The 20,674-nt window shown below is 44.0% G+C and overlaps 1 protein-coding gene across 1 annotated transcript in view; it reads right to left on the minus strand.

Annotated features, from left to right (window-relative positions):
* Positions 1-20,674, minus strand: part of LOC147888620 (uncharacterized) — a 74,386-nt gene that overhangs the window by 47,955 nt on the left and 5,757 nt on the right. The window contains exons 3-8 of the mRNA XM_087392965.1: positions 15,847-15,954; positions 13,112-13,368; positions 12,316-12,670; positions 11,912-12,162; positions 2,139-2,372; positions 1,925-2,048 (exon numbers count right to left, since the gene is read on the minus strand). Coding sequence (XP_087249091.1) covers positions 1,925-2,048; positions 2,139-2,372; positions 11,912-12,162; positions 12,316-12,670; positions 13,112-13,368; positions 15,847-15,954 — 1,329 coding nt within the window. The remainder of the gene's footprint in view (positions 1-1,924; positions 2,049-2,138; positions 2,373-11,911; positions 12,163-12,315; positions 12,671-13,111; positions 13,369-15,846; positions 15,955-20,674) is intronic.

A 20,674-nucleotide genomic window follows, 5' to 3' on the forward strand; every position in this document is an offset into this window, starting at 1 on the left:
GGATCTGCAAATCGTGCACTGGTCCTGACAACTTGCAACGTCAAATCTCTGGCGAAAGAATGATCCATCGGGTCGTTGTAGCATGATGTGGTCATAGAGTCCTCGACAAAGACCCTAACCCTCGGTACCCCATCCATCCTGACCGCCTCAGCAACTGCCAACGAAGGCTCACCAGGAAGAGATGGGATCTCTGCTACCACACCAAACCTCTCGCCAATAACTGAAAGAAGCCGGTGATAAACTGAAGGTAGACCAGGGAACCTGATGAAGATGGAAACTCCATGCTTGTCCTCTTCAACTGGGTCAAAGCCCAGTTGAAAGGGAAACAAAAAAATCCTCCTGTAGCCTAGAAAGAGAAACCCAGTCTGTAGCATGTCTCTGATGACATCCGGGGAATCTAGGCACACCTGAAAGAAGCCTCGTCCCAACAAACGAACGTCCGTAAGGTGGGGAGTGAGGTCCTGAGGAAGCGCCGCAAGCATCCAATCTCTAGCCTGTGATCTGGAGGGATGGGAGCCATAGATGCGTGCGAAGAGGGTCATGGAACACTCATGCTCCAAATTCTTTTGCAACTGCTATAGCTCGTCTTTTGAGAAAGTGACAATTCTCGTGGCTGGTGTGTGCGGTAACGGATTGACTGAATGGGTACCCATTCGTCAATCGAGGTGGAAAAGGCCGACTCAAAAACACACAAAAACTCTGTCCTCTTTCCTGAAGCCCAAGAGACCCCCAAAAGAAAAAAGGGGTACAACTGATCAAGGGAGAGGGTGAGAGGAGGGAGGGAGAGAGAGGGTTGAGCAAGGAGAGGAGTCGTCAAAAAGGAGAAAGGGAGGGCAGCAAGGGAGGGGAGGAGCAGCGAGGGGAGGGCAGAGGAGAGGAGGAGTGGAGGAGAGGGGGGGGGAGCAAGGAAACAGCGCGGGGGCCGCCGGGGGGGGGGGGGGGGGGGGTGGCTGTGCATGCAGCAGCGCGGGGGGGGGCTGCTGCGCGGGCAACAGCGCAGGGGAGAGGGGCTGCAGGGCGCGGGGAAGGGGGGGCTGGCAGCAGCACGGGGGGTAGGGAGGGGAGGCAGGGGGGAGCAGCAGGCAGGGGGGAGGGGAGGGAGGAGGCAGCGTGCAGGGGGTAGCGAAGGGGAGAGATGGTGGGGGAGCAGCAGGTCGGGGAGGGAGGAGGCAGCAAGGAGGGGAGGGAGGGGGCAGCAAGGAGGGGAGCAGGAAGGGCAGCAGGAGGAGCGGGGAGCAGCAGCAGCAGGTGTTGTATATCTTGGATTTGACATCCAATAAAGCGATAAATCCAGTTGGAGGAAGATGCTATTGCAGAAAAGCTAATCACTGAAGAGATACTTGCCATCCTCTTATTCAAAAATATCAGCTTCTGAAAATCAAAATTATAACTTGGATTTGACAGACAGTCAAAAGCACTCTAGTTGGAGAAAAGTTGCAGGAAGCTAACAGCTGAAGAGATCTTTACCACCCTATATTTACAAAATCATTTTAAATTTTCAATATTATTTGCAAAATTCTGAACATCGGGAAGCCTTAACAACAAGCATTGACCTTTCATAAACAGAGAATCCATTAATGTGCCAAATTCCAATGCATAAAGGCTCTTTGCAGACCTTGTTGCACTGAAAAGGCCACCGTACAAATGTTGCAAATGACTAATAACAATGAAGAGATGTGACATATTCCTAGACTACAAGCAGTAGAACTTATGTATCCTTGCACTAATATCAAGCTTAGTAGATATGTTAAAATCATAACTCTTATTATACTGTCCATTAATTTATTCAGCAGACGATGAGTATCTTCAAGCTTTACCAAAATCTTTCCTTTCTTCTGCATAGGTACATGCTTTTGAATCTATATGTGGGGTCAAAGGAGACCAGGAAGGAGGGAAAGAGAATGGAAGAGCAAAGACATGGTACATGTGGTATTGCAAGACAGGAGAATCGTGGATCATGTTGAAGCCCCAAGAGATTGACTAAATGTGGCATCTTAATTGCCATCATCTCTGCTGCCATCAAAGCACCATTTGGAGCATTCACAAACCTGCATGCAGAAAAGTTTTCAGACCTCAAATCCTAAGGGGGGAAGTTTGAACTTCTAATGCACAAACAGAGCATCATGATGCTAACGCACTCGTTCAGGGCACATGGTGTAGAGAATGCAAAAGCTTTTTCCCTGATGCGGACAAGTCCTGTCATGGGATCTCCATGCAATAAAAATCCTTGATTTCGTACAATACTCATTGGACAAAAACCATTCAACTGAAGCTTCAGACCTCCTGCCAAGGCATCTTGTGCATTACTACCATTGATGATAGTTACCTTCACTGCATCAATGTTTCCTTGGTCCACAATCCCCACATACGGGCTGCAACTTTTGAAACACAAGTTAAATGATGGCATTTGATAAGCAGATAGATTACTTTGCAATCATGGGATGCATGTATAATGAAATGTTGATAATATCAGTACAAGTTTTGATTCTTACATTCATCAATATCCTTAATTGAGCAGTATAATCAGTCATAGAATTCTACAAAAGGAAATGGATGCCTTGCATAGATGTGCTGAAAGGAAACTGTTCTTCATTAGCTGAGGTGTACAAGGGCTTAGATCCCTTGGATGCTTTATGAGAAAAGAATATAAGATGAAGTCAAAATTAAAAAAGAAATAGCAATAAGCTTGCATGCACATCAAATGTCACATGCCGTCAAGACATGTTTTAGATGAGTAAAATCCTCTCATAAAGTAAAGAAAGTGTTTGGCAATAATTGGTAAGAACCTGTGGCCCCAGCTAAGCCTTGAGCTGGCGCATAGGTTGTTTATCATTAAAACATCACAGCAACGTAAAAGTCAATCAAACCTGCAAGCTCCCTGCCTACAACAAGCTTGCCCACCTCCTCTATTTTTGCTTGGTATCCTGCATCTCCCTTACCTGGTCCAGTCCCCCTTGCCTCCACACCCCTGTTCTCTCTCTGCAAGCCTGTTTTCTGTCGCAATTCCATACCAATGGTCTCGTTAAGGACCTCCTATCACCGATGCATCCAAGGTCATGTCACATTTTAACTGGACAGTAGCATTCCTTCCCTCTTCAAGCATCAGCGTCCTCTATGATGAAATCTAGGAATGCTCTCCATATGTGGTAAACAGATTCCAAGGTAGCCTCAGATAGAGAAAGACCATGACAAACAATTAGCATTCTAGGTACCTTCTGGTTTCAAACACACATTTCTCCCCGGTCTAGGATTCTTGCTGGCTTGTGTGCTGCATTTTCCTCTAGTTCCTATAACATAACAATTTCATCGATTAATGAATCAATTGGTTGCAAAAAATGTTTTAACAAAGACACGTGAAACACTAGATGCACCACAGCCCACAACATCGGGGTGATAACTTCACGCATTATCCTATAGCTAATGACTTAGCATGTGAAGGAACCTTGAGAAAGGCTTAAAAGATCCTTTCTCATCCACATATGTCTTAGCCTTATCCATAGCTTGGCAAATGTTTGAATTAGCCAGTTCCAACATCCTCCACATCTAGATTATATAGCCCACGGCACTAGGTGCCTTTTGTGGAACTCCCACTATACTTGGACTAGCTGGTCTAAATCCATAGTTCCATTTGGAAGGGCTCATCCCTTTTGATGAATGCTTTCTATCATTATAGGCAAATTGTAGTAATGGCAACCTATCTTCCAAAGTCTGGCTGACTCTTTCCGTTTGATCCCCATTCCAACTTCGTCCTAAGTGCATTAAATACATCAGTCCAAAACTGACTAGTAAATCTCGTATCCACGATGATCCCCATCACTCATTCCCAACTTCATTCTAAGTGCAGTCCAAAACTGACTGGTAAATCTCGTATCCATGATACTAAAGATTTTGGTAATCAATGCAGACGAAACAACTTAGTTTGAAACGATCCGCTACTTGATCAGGCACTTGCTGACTCTATAGTCAAAATCAAGTGAGCCATCTTGGTAAGACAAGCAACCAGCACTTGATGGTATTTCCAATGGTTGTAAAAGGCTAGGTGCCTTCACTCGCTTTGCCTTCCTTACTTGACACAAAAAAAATCATGTGACATACTCATCAATATGTTTTTTCATCTTTGTCCAAAAGAAATAAGGCTTTACAAGCTCATATGTCTTTTCAACCCGCACATGGACTATCTTGGCAATGACGGATGATCTTCTATGGGAGATCATTCTTGGTATAACTATCTTGCCATTTCTTTTCAGCATACCATCATCTATATTATGGCCTTTCCTAGATGCCACGTCATCTATAACCTTGGGTTTATCAAAATAGCCTTAGGCCGAAGGCTCTGGACATACTCGTCCACTTATGAGTTTTCCTAACTTTAGCCATTAGGATGCTTTCTACTATTGCGAACTGATATTATGCATAATGCATGACGACAAATCAATAACTTTATGATCCTTCCATCTTCGGTACCGAATTTTCATATGGAACTCCTGCACGAGTTCTGCCCACCTCGCTTGGCAGCTACTCAAATCAGTTTGCTTACAAAAATATTTCAGAGTGTCATGGTTGACATCGACATAAAACCATGCACCATATAAATAATGTCTCCATGCTTTCTTAGGATCAACAATCTTTGACACAAGTCCTTGAGCCACTACTCTCTTTATTCTTTAAATCTTTCTTGTTGATTCTTTCCCCACATGTAAGGCACGTTGTCTGAGGTCAACTCGGTCAATGGAGAGACAATATCCGTATACGCTCTTACATGTCTCCTATAGAACCTATACAGATCCTAAGAATGATTGCAAAGCTGTCACATTCTTAGGTTCTTGCCACACTAGAATTGCAGCCACTTTCTTTGGATCCATTTCAACCCCTTTAGGAGTTCTAATGAAACCCAAATACTGAAATTTAACCATGTAAAGCACAGTTTTATTCGTATTTACATAGACTAGATTGTCTCAAAGTACTGAACACTTTTCTCCAATTTATTTATGTTCACTGCTCAGCAAGACTTTAGCTGTAAACTTGTACTACAAACTTCCCCATATATGGGTACAATAAATCATTCATAAACATCAAAATATAGCCAGAGCATTGGTGAGCCCGAATGGCAATTATCAAAAATTCATACTGACCAAACCTACTTGTAAAGACAATCTTGTGCACACTCTTGACTCTGGTGAGATGCCTGACTCACTTACAGATGGTCTCATTCATCTCATCCCAAAGGGGGATAATAGGAATCTAGTATCACAATGGAGACCCATCACTCTATTGGGCACTTTTTACAAGATTCTAGCAAAAGCAATCAATCTGCGGCTACAGGTTTTTCTTCCAGATTTGATTCATGACACGCAGACAGGGTTTGTGCATGGTAGAAGTATTTTCGATAATATTTTCTCATTTTGGGAGGCCTCAGAATGGGCCATGCAGAGCCGCCACAGGTTGGCCATTCTACTATTGGACTTTGAGAAAGCTTATGACAGAGTAGACTGGGATTTTTTAAAGGGTACTCTATCTCGCTTTGGTTTTTTAGATGCATGGATTAGAGGAGTATCCTCTCTCTAATCCATGCCGATCCATGCCGACACTGCCTCCAGATCTCACAGGAGGGCTTCATCACACCTCCGGGTTACACACAGCTTCATCTACCACATGCGCTCCGGATCTCCCTCGGTCAGTTTAGGGTCTCGTCACACCGATTACGGATCGAGAGCGGACGCGCAAAGGGTATCCCACGAGAGGACCGCCTTTGCCCACTTTGCGACTTGCAGGAGATCGAGTCGGAGGAGCACTTTGCTTTCAGATGTCCTATCTATTATGCCATTCGAGGCCGGTACCACTGCCTCTTCCGCGACGGATTCGGCTCCCTTCCACACATGCTGCAGTTCCCGGATCAGCGATGCCTAGCCGCTTTCTTACATGAGATGACTCGCCACCGAGATACCTCTCTCCGAGCACGGCGACACGAGCAGTGCACACAGCGTGAGGACACCCAGCGGCCTATCACTGACTTCTTCCAGTCACAGGATACCTCTTCTCAGTCTAGCCGACGACGCGGACGTGAGCGAGAGCCAGAGCCATGACAGCTGCGCCAGCGCACAAACTCACACATCCAGGTCCATGACATCTCGTCTCTGCTCTCTGCCCGCCCCACCGGGGTTACCATTGCCCTCATCCACAGGGCCACCCGCCGCCCTCGACGACCGAGCTCGACTAGGCCGCGTGACGTCAGAGGCCAATCATCTATCGCAAGGTTTTTTCCGACCTCCCATTTGACGGCCCCTCTATGATTGGTCTCTGACGATCACCACCTGCACATGTATACTGTATCTCCCCCCTCTGCCCCATTTTTGGTGCCCCCCCCTTCTTTTTTGTATCATCTGGAGGTAGACACATATTTTTTGTATCAGGACTAGACACACAGTCCTTCATAACCTCTTTTTTGTTGAAACGGTTGGCTGGCCCGTTTTGAGACCGCCACCGTTATGCTCATTGTATCAGTTATCTTTAGTCTCATAGACCTTCACGGTCTCCCGAAGACTTTAATAAACTTTCTTTCTTTCTTTCTTTCTTTCTACAGATCAGCCCATAGCCAGGTGCTTATTGGGGGGGTAAGAGGGGACAGGTTTCAGATCTCTAGATCAGTCCGCCAGGGTTGTCCTCTTGCCCCTTTTCTTTTTCTGTTTGTGGCGGAAGCTATGAGTATCGTGGAAGAAGAAATATGTAAACCATCGAGAAGGCCAGATTATGCATTGAAAGCGAACAAGTAGCAGGGGATAAGGAAGTCAGATTCCAGTCCAGCAATCTGTCCTGTACAAACAGTGGAGGAACAGGAACAAATGGCTGCAACATAGTTGTAAGTATTCTCCAAATGGGCCGATGATGCAGACCCAAGGGGAATGTCCTGCAAGCTTGTGGGAATGAAAGCACATAACCATGTTGATCCACAACATCTCCGATAAATCTTATGCCCAATTTCATAAGATTATATGCTTTGATAGGCGCCTCTAAAGCGAGAGGCGATTCAAACACCTTGCTCCAATGGATACTTTCCAAGTGAAAAGAATTACCATGATTGGAAGAAGCACCTGTCCATTTAGCATAAGAGAGAATTCTCTTCCAATCATGAATAAAAGCAATAGAGACAGGACAACCAAGAATTTTCCCCTGAAATGTGGTCATGACTGCTTCCCAGTGATCTGTAATCCAATGCCCATATGCATGGGACGTCATGTTTCCACACATAGCTGCTAACATAATAGCCCATGGCTGTTTTTGCTGAAAAAAATCAGCAATCATAGTGCTCTTTCTTGCCAGCATATGAAACTGAAGATTGAGAATATTCAGTCCCCCATGAGTCTTAGGAGAGCAAACAGCCTGCATGGGAAGAAGTCGCAATGCCTTTTTGTGAGATTTGCTTTTCCAAAATATCTCCATAGCCTGGGACATATAGGAAGCCAAATGCTTAAAAGACCAGGGAAGAAGAGGCAAATAAAATTGCACGTATGCCATAATGATAGACTGTACTATCCGAAGTCGAACATGTAGAGGCCAAGTGGACAAATGCCAGTATTCCAACTTCTTGTTGATCTTTTGAAGCACCCATTTGAGCTGTTGTTGAGGGGTAATATTCCAGCCAATGGGATATCCTAGATGCCTCACAAGAGTGTGGGAAGGGAGGATGTGGCCAGGCCAGAGAAGTGCATGCCAATCAGCTTCTTTCAATGCTAAAAGATTGGATTTCTGAAAGTTAATATGCAGTCCAGTAGCTATGCCAAAATCATTCAGAGTATGCATCAAGTGAGAAAGGTCAGTTTGAGAATTCCTGGGCATGAAATATGAATCATCAGCATATGCCTGTGCAAGAAACGGCTGTGCCCCTGGAATTTGCAAGCCATGAAGCTGCCCAGTAGTTGTAAGATGGTCCATATGCAACAATAACGGATGAGTAGCAATGGCATATAGTAGCGAACTAAGAGGGCAACCTTGTCTCACTGAGCGGGTCATAGTCCATGCTCTTGACAACCCACCACCAAGCAAACACTGCGCAGTGGCATGAGAATAGAGCCAGTAAATAATGTGGACTAGCCGAGGGCCAAATCCCAATTTATGCATAGTCTGAGAAATAAAATCCCAATGGACAGTATCAAATGCTTTGGCAATGTCGACTTGCAGAATGAGAACATCTTGTTTAGAATATTTGGCATACTCAATTGCAAGCAAAGCATTGGAGATATTATCAGTAATCTGTCTTCTGGGAACAAACCCATACTGCCTAGGATGAAGTCCTGCTTGCAAGATAAATCGAACCCTGAGAACAATCATCTTGGCAATGAGTTTGTAAATGACTGGCATAAGAGATATGGGTCGCCACACGCACACACCACACACACACACACACACTTTTTTTTTTTTTTTGTGAAATCATTGATTGATTATATTATATGAGTAGCAACCTCAAAAAAAGGTGCTACAATTACATCAACTGAAAATTTCAGTATATGCCAAAAAGACCTCATGATCTATGCAGCGGGTCTGCAAGCAATCAAAGAAAGATTGCTGCAGAGAACGCCTAAAAAAGCCAAACAGAGAGAAAGTAGAATCACCAAAGACTTTACAATTCCTATATGTCCATAAAGTCCATAATGCCTAGTAGCGAACCCAAACGAAGAAAAGATGAGACTCCGGTCTGGATGGATGAAACCCAAATAGCCAGAAGAACTTCCCAAACGGAATAGATGGGAATCTCGCTCGCAGGTGCTGTCGAAGCAGATCAAAAAACTCATGAGAGCACGGACAATGCCAAAACAAGTGAGGCACAGTCTCCGAAGAAGCAGAACATCTATGGCAAAGTGCAGGAGCAATGTGTCGATGAGCTAATAGCTGTCCAGATGGAAACACTCCCAAAAGAACTCGCCAAAAGAAAACCTGTTGCCGAAGCAGTACTATAAAGGCCCAAAGTTGCTGTAATCTTTTCCTCCACCACTTGGCTGGGCGATGCATCACACACACACACACACACTCACAGACACAGTGCACACACAAATAGATCATTGAAATGTACATTGGTACTATTCTAAGCCCTAATTTGCCCTAAATTTTTCAAACAGATTCTCAACATTGATATAACCACCATCGAAAAGCTTTCAGCTTTTCCTATAACATCTTCGATATAACCATTGATATACCATCGATGATTGATGTATCGGCATTTAAATAGACTGTTATAATTAAGATTTTATCAATGTTTTTTAAGTGACATTTATCTCAATCCTTTTCACTCTTCCTTAGCGAGATTTATATCCATGCTTAAATCGACGCTTTCCCTATTTTATCCAAAAATATAAATCTATGAAGTTTTGATTGAGATAACCATCATAAATGAGGCAAATGGTTGTAGTGCGAGAAGATGATCCCATATTTTGCATGTATTTCAGTCAAAAATTTAAAGCAAGGCATAGTCTGCTCTCTGATCTAGCAAGATTTGCATATGAGCCCTTGCTACAACAAGGTGATCCCTAATCCAAGCATCTTAAGGCCTTTTCTACTCTTCCCTCTAAAGGGATGCTGATTGTCAATAGAAGCCCCTCTCCGGCCTTAGAATCTCGTGTCTCCTCGTGTTAGCAATAGTGTGGTACAAAATCACTAACACCTGAAAGGGCTACTGCAACATGTAGAGGGGAAGACACTCCCTGTAAATGAGACCTGAGGCCCTCCTCTGCACAAAATGCATATGGAATCCTGATACTAGCAGAGAGGCACCTCTCATGAGGCTTAGAAATCATAAGAACCACCGGAAAGTGATCCGAAGTGGTAACCCCTGGTGCAATGCACATTGAACCTCCTCTATCAAGTGCCCAATCATCAACATAGAATTTTTCACAATGCATGGATGGGCATATGAACCCTCCTGTTTGACCAAGAAGGCTAGAAGGAGTGCAGCAATGTGTGAAAGGCATCATCTGTCCAAGCATCTCTGCCACTGTACTGAAAGAGAGGCATCCCAAGCTACTCTCTCCAGAGAATGAATGCTACCTTCTCTCCCCCCTTTTTTGTTTAAAGGCAACTCCACCATGTCTAAGCAATAGTTGGGGACCAAGAGAGAAGTTCCTTCCTAAAAAGGACACAATTTCCTCTGTTGTTGGGGATAAAGAGGTTGAGAAGACCAACCTTATGCCCACTAATCAATAAATGATCCACTGTGCTCTGGAGGGCATAATGACATAGTGTCCAACCACAAGGGGAAGAAAAGAATCTGATACTAAAATGCATGTTTCCCCCCTTATGCCCAAAGCAAGGGACCAAAAAGTAATTTCTCTAACTTTGAGCAATCTCTGGCATCCAGTTTGTGTCCTTGAAGAAAAAGTATAACAATGGGGCCACTAGTAACACCTTGATGAAGCTGATCATGGATCGGCTACTTGCGGTGATGGCGATGCAATGCACCACCAAGGCCTTGCTGTTCCAACTAACAATCCTCATCGGCGGGAGAAAGTAGGGTGGAACAGCTTACCCGACCTAGTGGTGGAAACAAACCCCTCCAGGGTCATAGGACTCCTACCATATGCATGAGCGGGGCTAAGGAGATCCTCAAGGAAGAGAGCCCCACAAGATGCTCTGTTGACAGGCAAGCCAATAACCATGTTCTCAAAAGTAGAGAGAACAAAATCATCCTCACCATAGTCCGTCAAGGCAGAGAAAGTTCTTATGAAACATGCCTAGTGCCGGAGTGTGTAAAATCCCCGCACTAGGGAAAGGTGATGAGTCAAAAGCCACTCTCTTTCCTCAAAATGAAAGGAGTCTGAAAATTGGAGGAAGGAGGAGGCTGCTTTGATGAGGGGTCAAGACCTCAAAGAAGATCTACAAGAGAAGTACCATTGGTCCTAACCGAGACAGGATCCTGTATAACACTAGCCACGACTTAAGAACGGTCTGGAGCATCACTATACTCGACCGGATCAAGAATGCCAAAAGGCCCACTAGGGGTGGGGTCTAGGGCCCCACCAGATCTATATATGGTGGAGAAGGCACTCACTCTAGCTGGAACCTAGCGTGGGCCAACAGCAGGTGTACAGGACGTGTAGCTGGTGTCGAGCAATGAGACAGTGCCGAAGGTACACTCTGTCAAGTACGAGAGGGGACTGCACAAGATGTCTTTTCTTCTTCTTTGGTCAATCTTTGGCAAAATGGCCAAAGATTCTGCATATCCAACATTGTTCCTGCCTGCGTGCTATCCCAACTCTCTACTGAAAAAGAGATCCGTTTGAGTACTGGAGCATGATGTGGTCATCAGAAATGTTAGGGTCAGAGACAATGACCATAACTCTAGCTACCCCATCCGATCTGATCGCCTCTACTGCTAAAGAGGGAAAACCAAGGAGGGGGGAGGTCTCAATGACCACTCCAAATCTAGCTATGATCGTGGCAAGGAGTCAATGACACAACTGGGGCAGACCTGGAAATCTGACAAATAGAGACTTTGTCTGCCTGTCCTCCTCTACTAGGTCGAATCCAAGTGAAAAGGGCTTGAGGAAAATCTTCCTAGAGCCAAGCACTAAGGGGCTGGCATTGAAGACAATGCTCACAGCTCCACAAGTGTCAAAAGTTTCACACTGAGGGTGAAGGCAGCCAGAGGAGGAGCTAAAGGGCTGAGGGGCAGGCAGCTAGAGGGGTGAAGGTAGAAGGGGGAGGGAGAGCACGATGGGAGTTGCCGTTGTACATCATTTGACCCTCTCAATAATCAAAACTTAAACTAGTTCTGATATATTCCACCTAAGCATATCAAACAAGCACTTAATCACAACCTTTGTAATCCCTCAAAAATCTATAAACAAAATTTTAAATTACATTACCTGCTTCAGATCATTAGAGCTTCTACTGAATGTTAAAATAAGAAATTTGAGGATCATACATGTCAGTCTGACAAGCATTCATTGTATAGATGTGAGCTGGCAAACATCCACAATCATTGACAATGATCCTCAGCTTTGAAAGTCCAGAATCAGTGGTTATGCCAGCCAATCCAATTGGTGTCCGTTTAAACTTAGGTTCAGCAGAAAGCAAAAGTAGAGCCATAGCCACCTTAGAATAAGCCCTAAAATTTCTTAGCTCATCTGAAGCCTTTCTTTGGGAAACACCAATGGCTTGAAACTCTGGATAAACCTGGTTTAACCAACCAATTCCTTATCATGAGTGAAAACAGTAGAAGTTAATATAGAAATATTTAAATTAAAATGAGAGGAATTACAGGACAGATGTAAGGGACAAATTAACACTGCTTTCCATGTGATGATATCAATCTCCATGAAACCATACCAGCTCATTGGGAACACAATTCTGTGTGCCAATGGTGGTTTGAAGTACTTGGATATGCTTGTAGAAGTTCTCACAAAGGTTTCTCACTCGAAGATTCATTTCACTCAGCGACAATTGAAGAGCTTGCAACAAGGATAAAATTTGATGTTCATAAATCAGTTCGTCCCGTAGGCGTTGAATCAAAACATGTTCAACACCTAGAGAATTGATATGCAAGCAAAAGCCTTTTCTGTAAGATTCAACCCTTTCAATTATATTCTTCAGCTCATCATTAACTCTTTTCTGCAAATCTTCAGCTTCTTTCTCAAAAATATCGAATGGAAGCTGGCAATCATTGCTGCTTTTTCCTCTTGCTCTGGAGACAAAAGAGACTCTATATCATTTATTGACTGTTCAACTAATGACAAAGTAAACTCAAGCAACCATAATTTCAAACCATTCTCTCCCTTTTAAATACGTAAAAACAAGACATCAGAAATCAATTATTTATATAATTGATCTGCACGTTCTCTCTCGTAGGAAAACCTGCCAACCACTACATAAGAGATCAAGCGTACTACTGTTGGCCTACTGACAGATGCAGAACTACAATAACTGAAAGAAGGAGAGCATCATGCACAAATGGAGAACAGATTAGAACTACACAGGCAGATATTGTACGGGGTGCACGAATACATTTTCAAGAGTGCGCTCTACTACCAAACAATCTAAACAATGTTTCAAAGGCCAATTCAGCTACCAGTACAGTATAAATAAGGTTTTGTTACAATAGTCATTGGGAATTGTAACAACTCGCCTATTATAAGCACGAATTCCAGGTATGATGTTTGACAGATCATATAACTGTGACACTTTTTCAGTCTTTGACAATTCCATCCAGTAGAGAAACCCTGTTCTTGGAAAGACACTATCCAGTGCAATCTGTATCTCAGCTGCACTAGGTAAACCAGAACTCAGACTTCCATCAATTTTCTTACTCGTCTCCATGATGAAGTCTAGCACAAGCCTGTGGAAATTATCAGCTATATTGGGAAGCTCTCTCTTATCCAGTACCTGTAAATACTTGAGCATTTATCCACTTCAAGTTCATGATATCGAACGATGAAGATAAACAGCATTCAGGGACTTTTAAAAAAAATTGACCAACACACTGTATAAAGTTCATAGCAAGTTTTACATTGATCTTCTGGCCATTCAAGGCAAGTTTACACCTTCAAGATCTTCAAATATGCAGTGTACCTTTTACAAGGCAAAACAATCGTGACTCAACAGAACAGATCGAAATGGATGAAAAGTACATCAGGTGGATGCCAATACAAGCAAGTCCCCCTAAGATAAAACATAAAATACAAATTAAAAATCAGGTGGGAGGCCAACATACGAAAGTACCTATTTTGAAATAAAATAAAAATCAAGAGTGTACACCAGGTGGAAGCGCAAAATTAGGTGTCCACAAATAACTAATGAGGAGGCATGTTATGCCATCTACCATACTCTTTGAAGACGACGCAATATGCCCCAAGAAACCTCACTGCTGCAGATCGAGAATAAGGGTGTGCATGATCTCACAACCATCTATGCGGAAAAGCCCTCTGTTTTCAATCTAATCCCCACTGATAAATGTCTACTACTGCTAACTGGACCTCCTATAGGCTGCTGGAGGCTGAAAGTGGCTGCTGTAGACTAGGCTGCTATAGGAGCTGATGAAAAAATGAGGAGGAAAGGGCTCCTTATATTGGTTTTAGGGCAAACTCCTTCTACTCTGTAAATCCACAAACTGGCTGAATCTGTACATCCACAGATGCCTTCTAGCTAGCAGGGAGCGAGCAGGGAGCAGCTCTACCTCCTCTTCTACGATAAGCTTTACTTCCACTAAATGCTAACTACAACTAGCTGTCCCAAGGCCATACTAGGGTCTAGTCCTAACAGACACCATCTCTTGGGTCTGTGAAGTCTATCCCAATTAGACTTGGATCATCAACAAATTCTGTCTTTGACTAGTCCTCCTTTGCTCGGTCAACCTTTTCCTTCTCGAAGTCCTTCGCAAGATGTCCATACTTGTCACAATAGAAACTTTCTTCATGTTCTCCGTTTTTCTTTCTCTAGCAAAAGACTCCCAATCATCTTTTGAATCCTTCTTTTTCTTGGAATTTACGTTGCTAGGCTTTCCTGTGACCATAAAGGCATTCTCGCCAGCGTTGTTTCCACTGTACAGCTTCATTTGTGCCTCCTCATCGAGCAATAATAAGCCCCATTCCTTGAAAGTAGTGGGATTTGACCATGGGAGTCATGACCGCAAGCTCTTCAAAATCTTATTAATCAGTAACATTCCACCCTATGACAAACTACCATCACATACCTTCTAAAAATCTTCACGTTCACAAGAAAATCAGTGGCTGACTATCTCTCCCCATGATAAATGGTGAATAATTGTGATCATGGAGCGTGATAATTCTCCGTGTTTTTGTTTCATAGAGATCCTTCAAGATCTTCTAGATGAACCTACCGATATAGATATGGGGTTTCACCGCATCCATTGTTATCCCTATTATCATGGAAAGTGCGACCACATCCTTCAGTCTCCAATCCTTCACGTTATTGGGATCTGCCAATTAGATATTTGGTATCGTGGCCTTCCCTGTGGCATCCATCACATTGATAGGTTTCAACTACATTCCTTCCATCACTTGCCAAATTTCCTCGGCCACCACATGGCTCCGAATCTTTACTTTCCATTCTCTAGATCGGATAGTTGGTTCCATCCAACTTTCTGGCCTCACCAAAAAGTTGGACAAGAGAACTGGGGGCAGGGTGCAGATAACCAAAAGCCTTTCAACTTTTCCGACACTCACAGCAAACCAGACAAAACACACCTAGATTCCTCCCTCCTCGGCAAGGACACCACCCTTCAGGTTGGAGAAAGTCTTGGTTGTAGATATCCTAGGCTCTGACTCACAAGCTTGACTCGGAGGCCATGTCTATCCTTGATTGACAACCGGGCTCTGATAATATGTTAGAGGCAACTCTCATGCAATGGCGCTCAAGTCTCAACTTACACTTATAAAAACCATGGGAGTGTTCCAAGTGTTTTGATCAATCCAACCAGATTTTAGGAATTAAAAATAGCTCAATCAGATATCCAACAGTCCCTCTGTTTTTCTTTCTATCCATGGCTATCCAATGTTGTGAAATATGTCAAATTTCTAAGGAGCAGATGAGAAGAAGAGCAAATTTAATTATATGACATCAGACATTACTGTGGGCTCAAGCTTGCAATTTTTTGAATCATGAATCCAATAAAAACAATATCTAATGTTAACATCCTTCCATGGTAAAGAAAAATAAATTCATAAATCTCAACTACCTGTCTTAAAAGATTTACTCTCCACTGAGAGATGCTATAATTTTTATACTAGTTTTTGGTGGAATTAGCAATCACAGCTCTGTCCCATTTCCTTCAACCTTACACATACATCTACATCTAGAATAAAAGAGCGAGCCATACACCTAGAAAAAGCAGGAAGCTCATACCTTGATGTTGATAATCTCATCTATAATTTTATCCAGCATTTTCTCATGCTGTCTTGCTTCCTTTGTTAAGTCCCTTGACTGCACAAACATGACTGCCTGGGCACTGACCTGCGTGCAGTAGTAAAAAATAGGCCTTACTCATCCATAACAATCAACGCTAAAATGTTATCCTAGATCAAGCAATGTAGCAGCATCAGCATGTACTATCAACACGGATTAGAACTAAATGCAGTAATAAATGGCATGTACAGTTTAGAAGTTGCAATTACAAAAGCCAACCTATGTAAGCTTTAAACAAATGCCATAAACATGGGAGACGATGAAAGCTGGTCAACCTAGCTAAGTCCTCAATTTCTGCCCCAAGCCTGAGCACCTAGATATTGGTTAGCACTTCAGCATCATCTTCAGCATTTTGACCCTATTCTTAGTGAAATTGACCAGATTTGTTTCCAAACAACTTGTAGAGAAAATCATCCTTTCTCACAGCTTCCTCTAGTGAACTCAACCTAGGGAGACCAAACTTGTCCATAGTTGCAAATAGGCCAAAGCTATAGAAGTAACCCTCCAAAACTAACACAAGAGAGACACACAAAAAAATAAAGAAAGAAAGAAAGTTTATTAGAGTCTTCGAAAGACCAAAAAAAAAACAGATACAATGAACTGAATGGGTGGAGCCTCCAAGCGGGCATCTGCACCCAATATAAATAAAACATAAACATAAACACTAGTACAAAGTATCTAAGCCCATGGAGAGGATAGGAACTACGGTGTGGCATCATTGTGGTGTTGTCTAAGGATTCAAGAATCAGGTCCACGTAGCGACTGACAATGGATAAGAGGGTGTTGGCAAAGAGAGGCTCCGGTGGTGTACGGGGCTGCGGCAGCATAAAACCCGTGATAGAAACGGTCAATGTGCATGGTCCACAGTGGTCTCCTAGCCGTGGCCCTGCATCTCGGACAAGTGCACCCGTCGGCCGTGCCTTTGTTCTGGTGAACATAGAGGGAAGATCCCCAAGCCTGATCTATGCATTGACATGCTGGCGTGTATGTTGTATCTCTCACTCCAAGCCTTGGCTACGCCATCTCCCTGGGGCCCATTGGTCAGATCTATCTATCTAGACAAACTCAATGATCGCACTTTGGTTGGGGTTTGGCTGAGCATTCTGATCTCATCTATGTGCCCAAAGCAACCAATATCTATATCGTACTGCCTCTTGAAAGAAGTCACCAAATGTCTTTGATCCAGATGAGACAAGATACTAGAGAGGGGCACGCATGCATCTCTAAAAAGACAGTGGCGATAACGTCAGATCTTATAGTACATAAGGCATTTGAAAGAAAAGTGCTCCTCTAGCTTAATCTCCTATACATCACCTAGAAAGTAAATGTGATCTTCTCTAGGTATGCACTCAACCCATCTAGTCTCGATGGATAGTCGATTTAAGGAAACACAAAACTGCACAATCAAAATCCTCAAAGAGTGGGGGAGGTGGATCCGTGTGTAGCATCACGGATTGAGGAAGCCCTCATCTGACATCCGTAAGTAGTGATCTTTGTAGAGGTGGTGTGTGCGGAAGTGTGAAGAGCAGCCTCGCGAAGGGAGCGGGTGATCAGAGTAGCTCGATCTTTCAGGAGCAGAATGTCTTCGAGTTCTATGAGTAAGATGAAAAGACATGCAGCGTACTTAAGGGAGAGGCTATGTGTCATGATATGTAATATGTGTGGAAGGTGTCGTGATGTGTGTCGTGTGGTGGGGGAAGGATATACTAAAGAAAAGAAAGCCATGGTAAGCTCCACACAGAACTAGATATTGTTGTACCGGACTGAACCAGCTGAGGACTAACTGAAGGAGGGCTAGAAGGGGCTGCTGGGCTGTTGCAAACTCTCCTGATCTTGATCCCTTGAGATCTGCTACTAAGGGCTAGAGCACTAGAAGACTTGGATGAAGAATGAGGCCAAGGGGCTGACCTTATATAGGCTTTTAGGGCAGATTGACCGACCTAGTTGGCTGGTCAACGCCGACTATTGACCAAGTCGATCAAAAGTCAATGTTGACCAAAAAGATCAACAACGTTGACTTTATGACCAAAAAGTCAAGTCTACATTTTTTGACCTGTGCTGGCTTTTGACAGTGCCTGGCGATATTTGATGACGTTGCAGTCTGTAGGCAACAAGCCACAGGTTGTGGATGCATGTGACATCCCCTTTTAATGAAACTCGAACTAGAGTATGGAAAAGGCCTTCCTTGTATGCTGTGAGGAGGTATGGATAATCATTGAAGAAATCATCTTCCACCCATGGTGCCTCATGGGAGCCCCTGTGCTCAAACTTCACTGCATACAAGCGTTGTTGATTGTTGATCCCTCTCTTGAACCGATGAAGCAAGATCTACTCAAGCTCAACTAACTCGGCCTCATCACTAATTTCAGGCTGTTCCATATCTGGAATTGTTGCTAGTGCTGAACCCTCATACGGCTTGAGCCATGACACATGAAAAACGGAATGCATGGTTCAAGTCGAAGGCAATTGCAACTTCATGGCCACATCATTTATGAGAGAGCTTCGGGCACTTCTTACCAATCTGCGTAATGTGTTTCTTCATGTTCCAAAGATAGCATCACTACCCTTCCTTGTAACTCACATCACGTCGGTGCTCGTTGACTTGCATTCAATAGGTCTCCTGACCGATTAGGCATCACCATGAACTCATACTGAGCCTTCGCTGTGCAAAAAAACTTCTTCTGTAATCTGGCTTGTGAATCCAAATCTGGTGGCACCCACTCTTCAGATCAATCTCTAAGAACATCTTAGCCCCGTTCAGGTGCTCCAAGATGTAGTCGATCCTCGGCATGGAAAACTTGCTCTTGATGGTCAGCTTGTTCAATGCACGGTTATCAACGCACATCCAAGCTGTGCTATCCTTCTTCACGAAGAGGATCGGAGCTAGGTACGGTGAATTATTGGGGCGTATGAAGCCACTCTGCAACAACTCTAACTGCTGCTCAAGCTCCTCTTCCATTGTTTTGTTGAGACGGTAAGGGTGCTTGCTAGGTGTGATTAGCTCAATATGATGGTCCTCTAGCCGACTTGAAGGTAGAGCAAGAGAAAGGCTCGATGTAAGGAAAATGTCTTGGTACTATTGAAGCAAAGCTTCCTGTTCGTGGGTCTTGGTTGGAGTGTCGGTACTAGTCGAATTGAAGTAGACTATGTACGCCTCACCTCCTCGGTAGATCTCTCGTGCCATCTAAATTGCTGAAATCAAAGGGTGAGGCAAAGTATCCTTGAGCCAAGCAATAAACTTACCCCCGTGGTCCGAAACTTTGAGGTCTAAACCCTGGTGCTTATAGTCAAATTGAACTTCGAATTGGTGCCACCATCCGGCTCCCAAGATGTTGTTCGTTGCCTGAGTCAGTACGACCCTGAGGGTATCTGCCCAACCTGCTATCTTCAGAGTGGTTGTTGCGGCCACCATGTTGCTCTCTACATGATGTCCCATGAATGCCCCTATCTATGGGAGTGAGAGTCAACCTAGCTCACTGAGCGGATTTGGTGGAGATGACGTCCTTGGAACTCCTTGAATCTGCGAGAATGAGGACTTTTTGGTTGCCGATCTGGCCGTAGAACTGAAAAACTACTAAGGCTCCCCTTCTACTGATCTTCGATCTCCTCTTTAACCACTGAGGTAGTCTTGGTTGCCTGGAGCTTCTTGAAGTGCAAGCAATCCTACTTGATGTGGCCCTGCACATGACAATGGAAGCACTGGTTTTCTTTAGAATAGGTAGCTCGAGTTATTGCATCCAAGTACCCACCATAGCCATTGTTGTCCTTTGCCGTCCAGTTCTTCTTCTGCTGCCCATTGCCGGACTTCTTCCCCCCATCTCCTAAGGTGGAATCCTCGGGTTCTTACTATTGACCTACTTGGATCCTTGACCCTTGTACATGAGCTCGAAATTCTAACCAAGCTCATATGCACCTTCGTAATCCCGTGGCCTGAAACAACGAACATCTTGCTCGATGTCTGTACTCAACCCATGGAGAAACTTGCTTAGCTTTTGATTTTCCTCCAACTGCAACTGTATAAATACCTCGTTGAACTTGTTGGCATAATGATTCACCGTCTCAGTATCCCCCTGTACCGACCATCTATAAAGAGGTGCCTCCTCATCTGCATCATAGTGGTCCTTCTACCACTTGAGCCACCAGGTGACCGCCTTGCCTGCAAGGTGCATGGATGCAACACCATTCGTTGTCATTCGTAGGCAAAACTAAAAAGTAACTTTCAAACTGATTGCACCACGAAGTCAACACTAAAGGTTCTTGCTTACCATCGTACCGAGTTAAATTGAGCTTCCCAGGAAAAGAATGTTTGTTTGATGGGCACTTTTGGACTCTCTCCCTTTCCTCCCCATGTGGTCGGAGTAATGAAATTATGAGTTGTCGGGCCCATTTCCTCTTCCTGAGCACTATGCTTCCATTCTTCCTTCTCCTCCCGATCGGTACGCTCTCTGAGCTCCCTAGTCTACAGTCTACTAAGCCTCGCAATCCTAGAGTTCATTGGCTTCCCGAGCCTCACGATCTTGGAGTTCCTTGGCTTCCAGAGCCTCACAATGTCAGAGTTCCTTGGCTTCCAAAGCGTCATGATCGTGTTCTTCTTTCGCTTCCCGAGCTAGGTTGTCGCGTTCTATAGCGGCCTGTTTACAATCATCCCGCATTTCCTGGAGCTTAGCCATGCGGTTGAATAGACTCTCAGACTGTTATTTTTGCATCTGCATCATGGCCATCATGGCAGACATCAGAGCTTCTGCAGGATTCTGTGGTGGTAGGGTTT

Source organism: Dipteris shenzhenensis, chromosome 21, assembly GCF_047967505.1.
Source record: "Dipteris shenzhenensis isolate YYH24624 ecotype China chromosome 21, Dip_SZ_1.0, whole genome shotgun sequence".
Taxonomy (NCBI): domain Eukaryota; kingdom Viridiplantae; phylum Streptophyta; class Polypodiopsida; order Gleicheniales; family Dipteridaceae; genus Dipteris; species Dipteris shenzhenensis.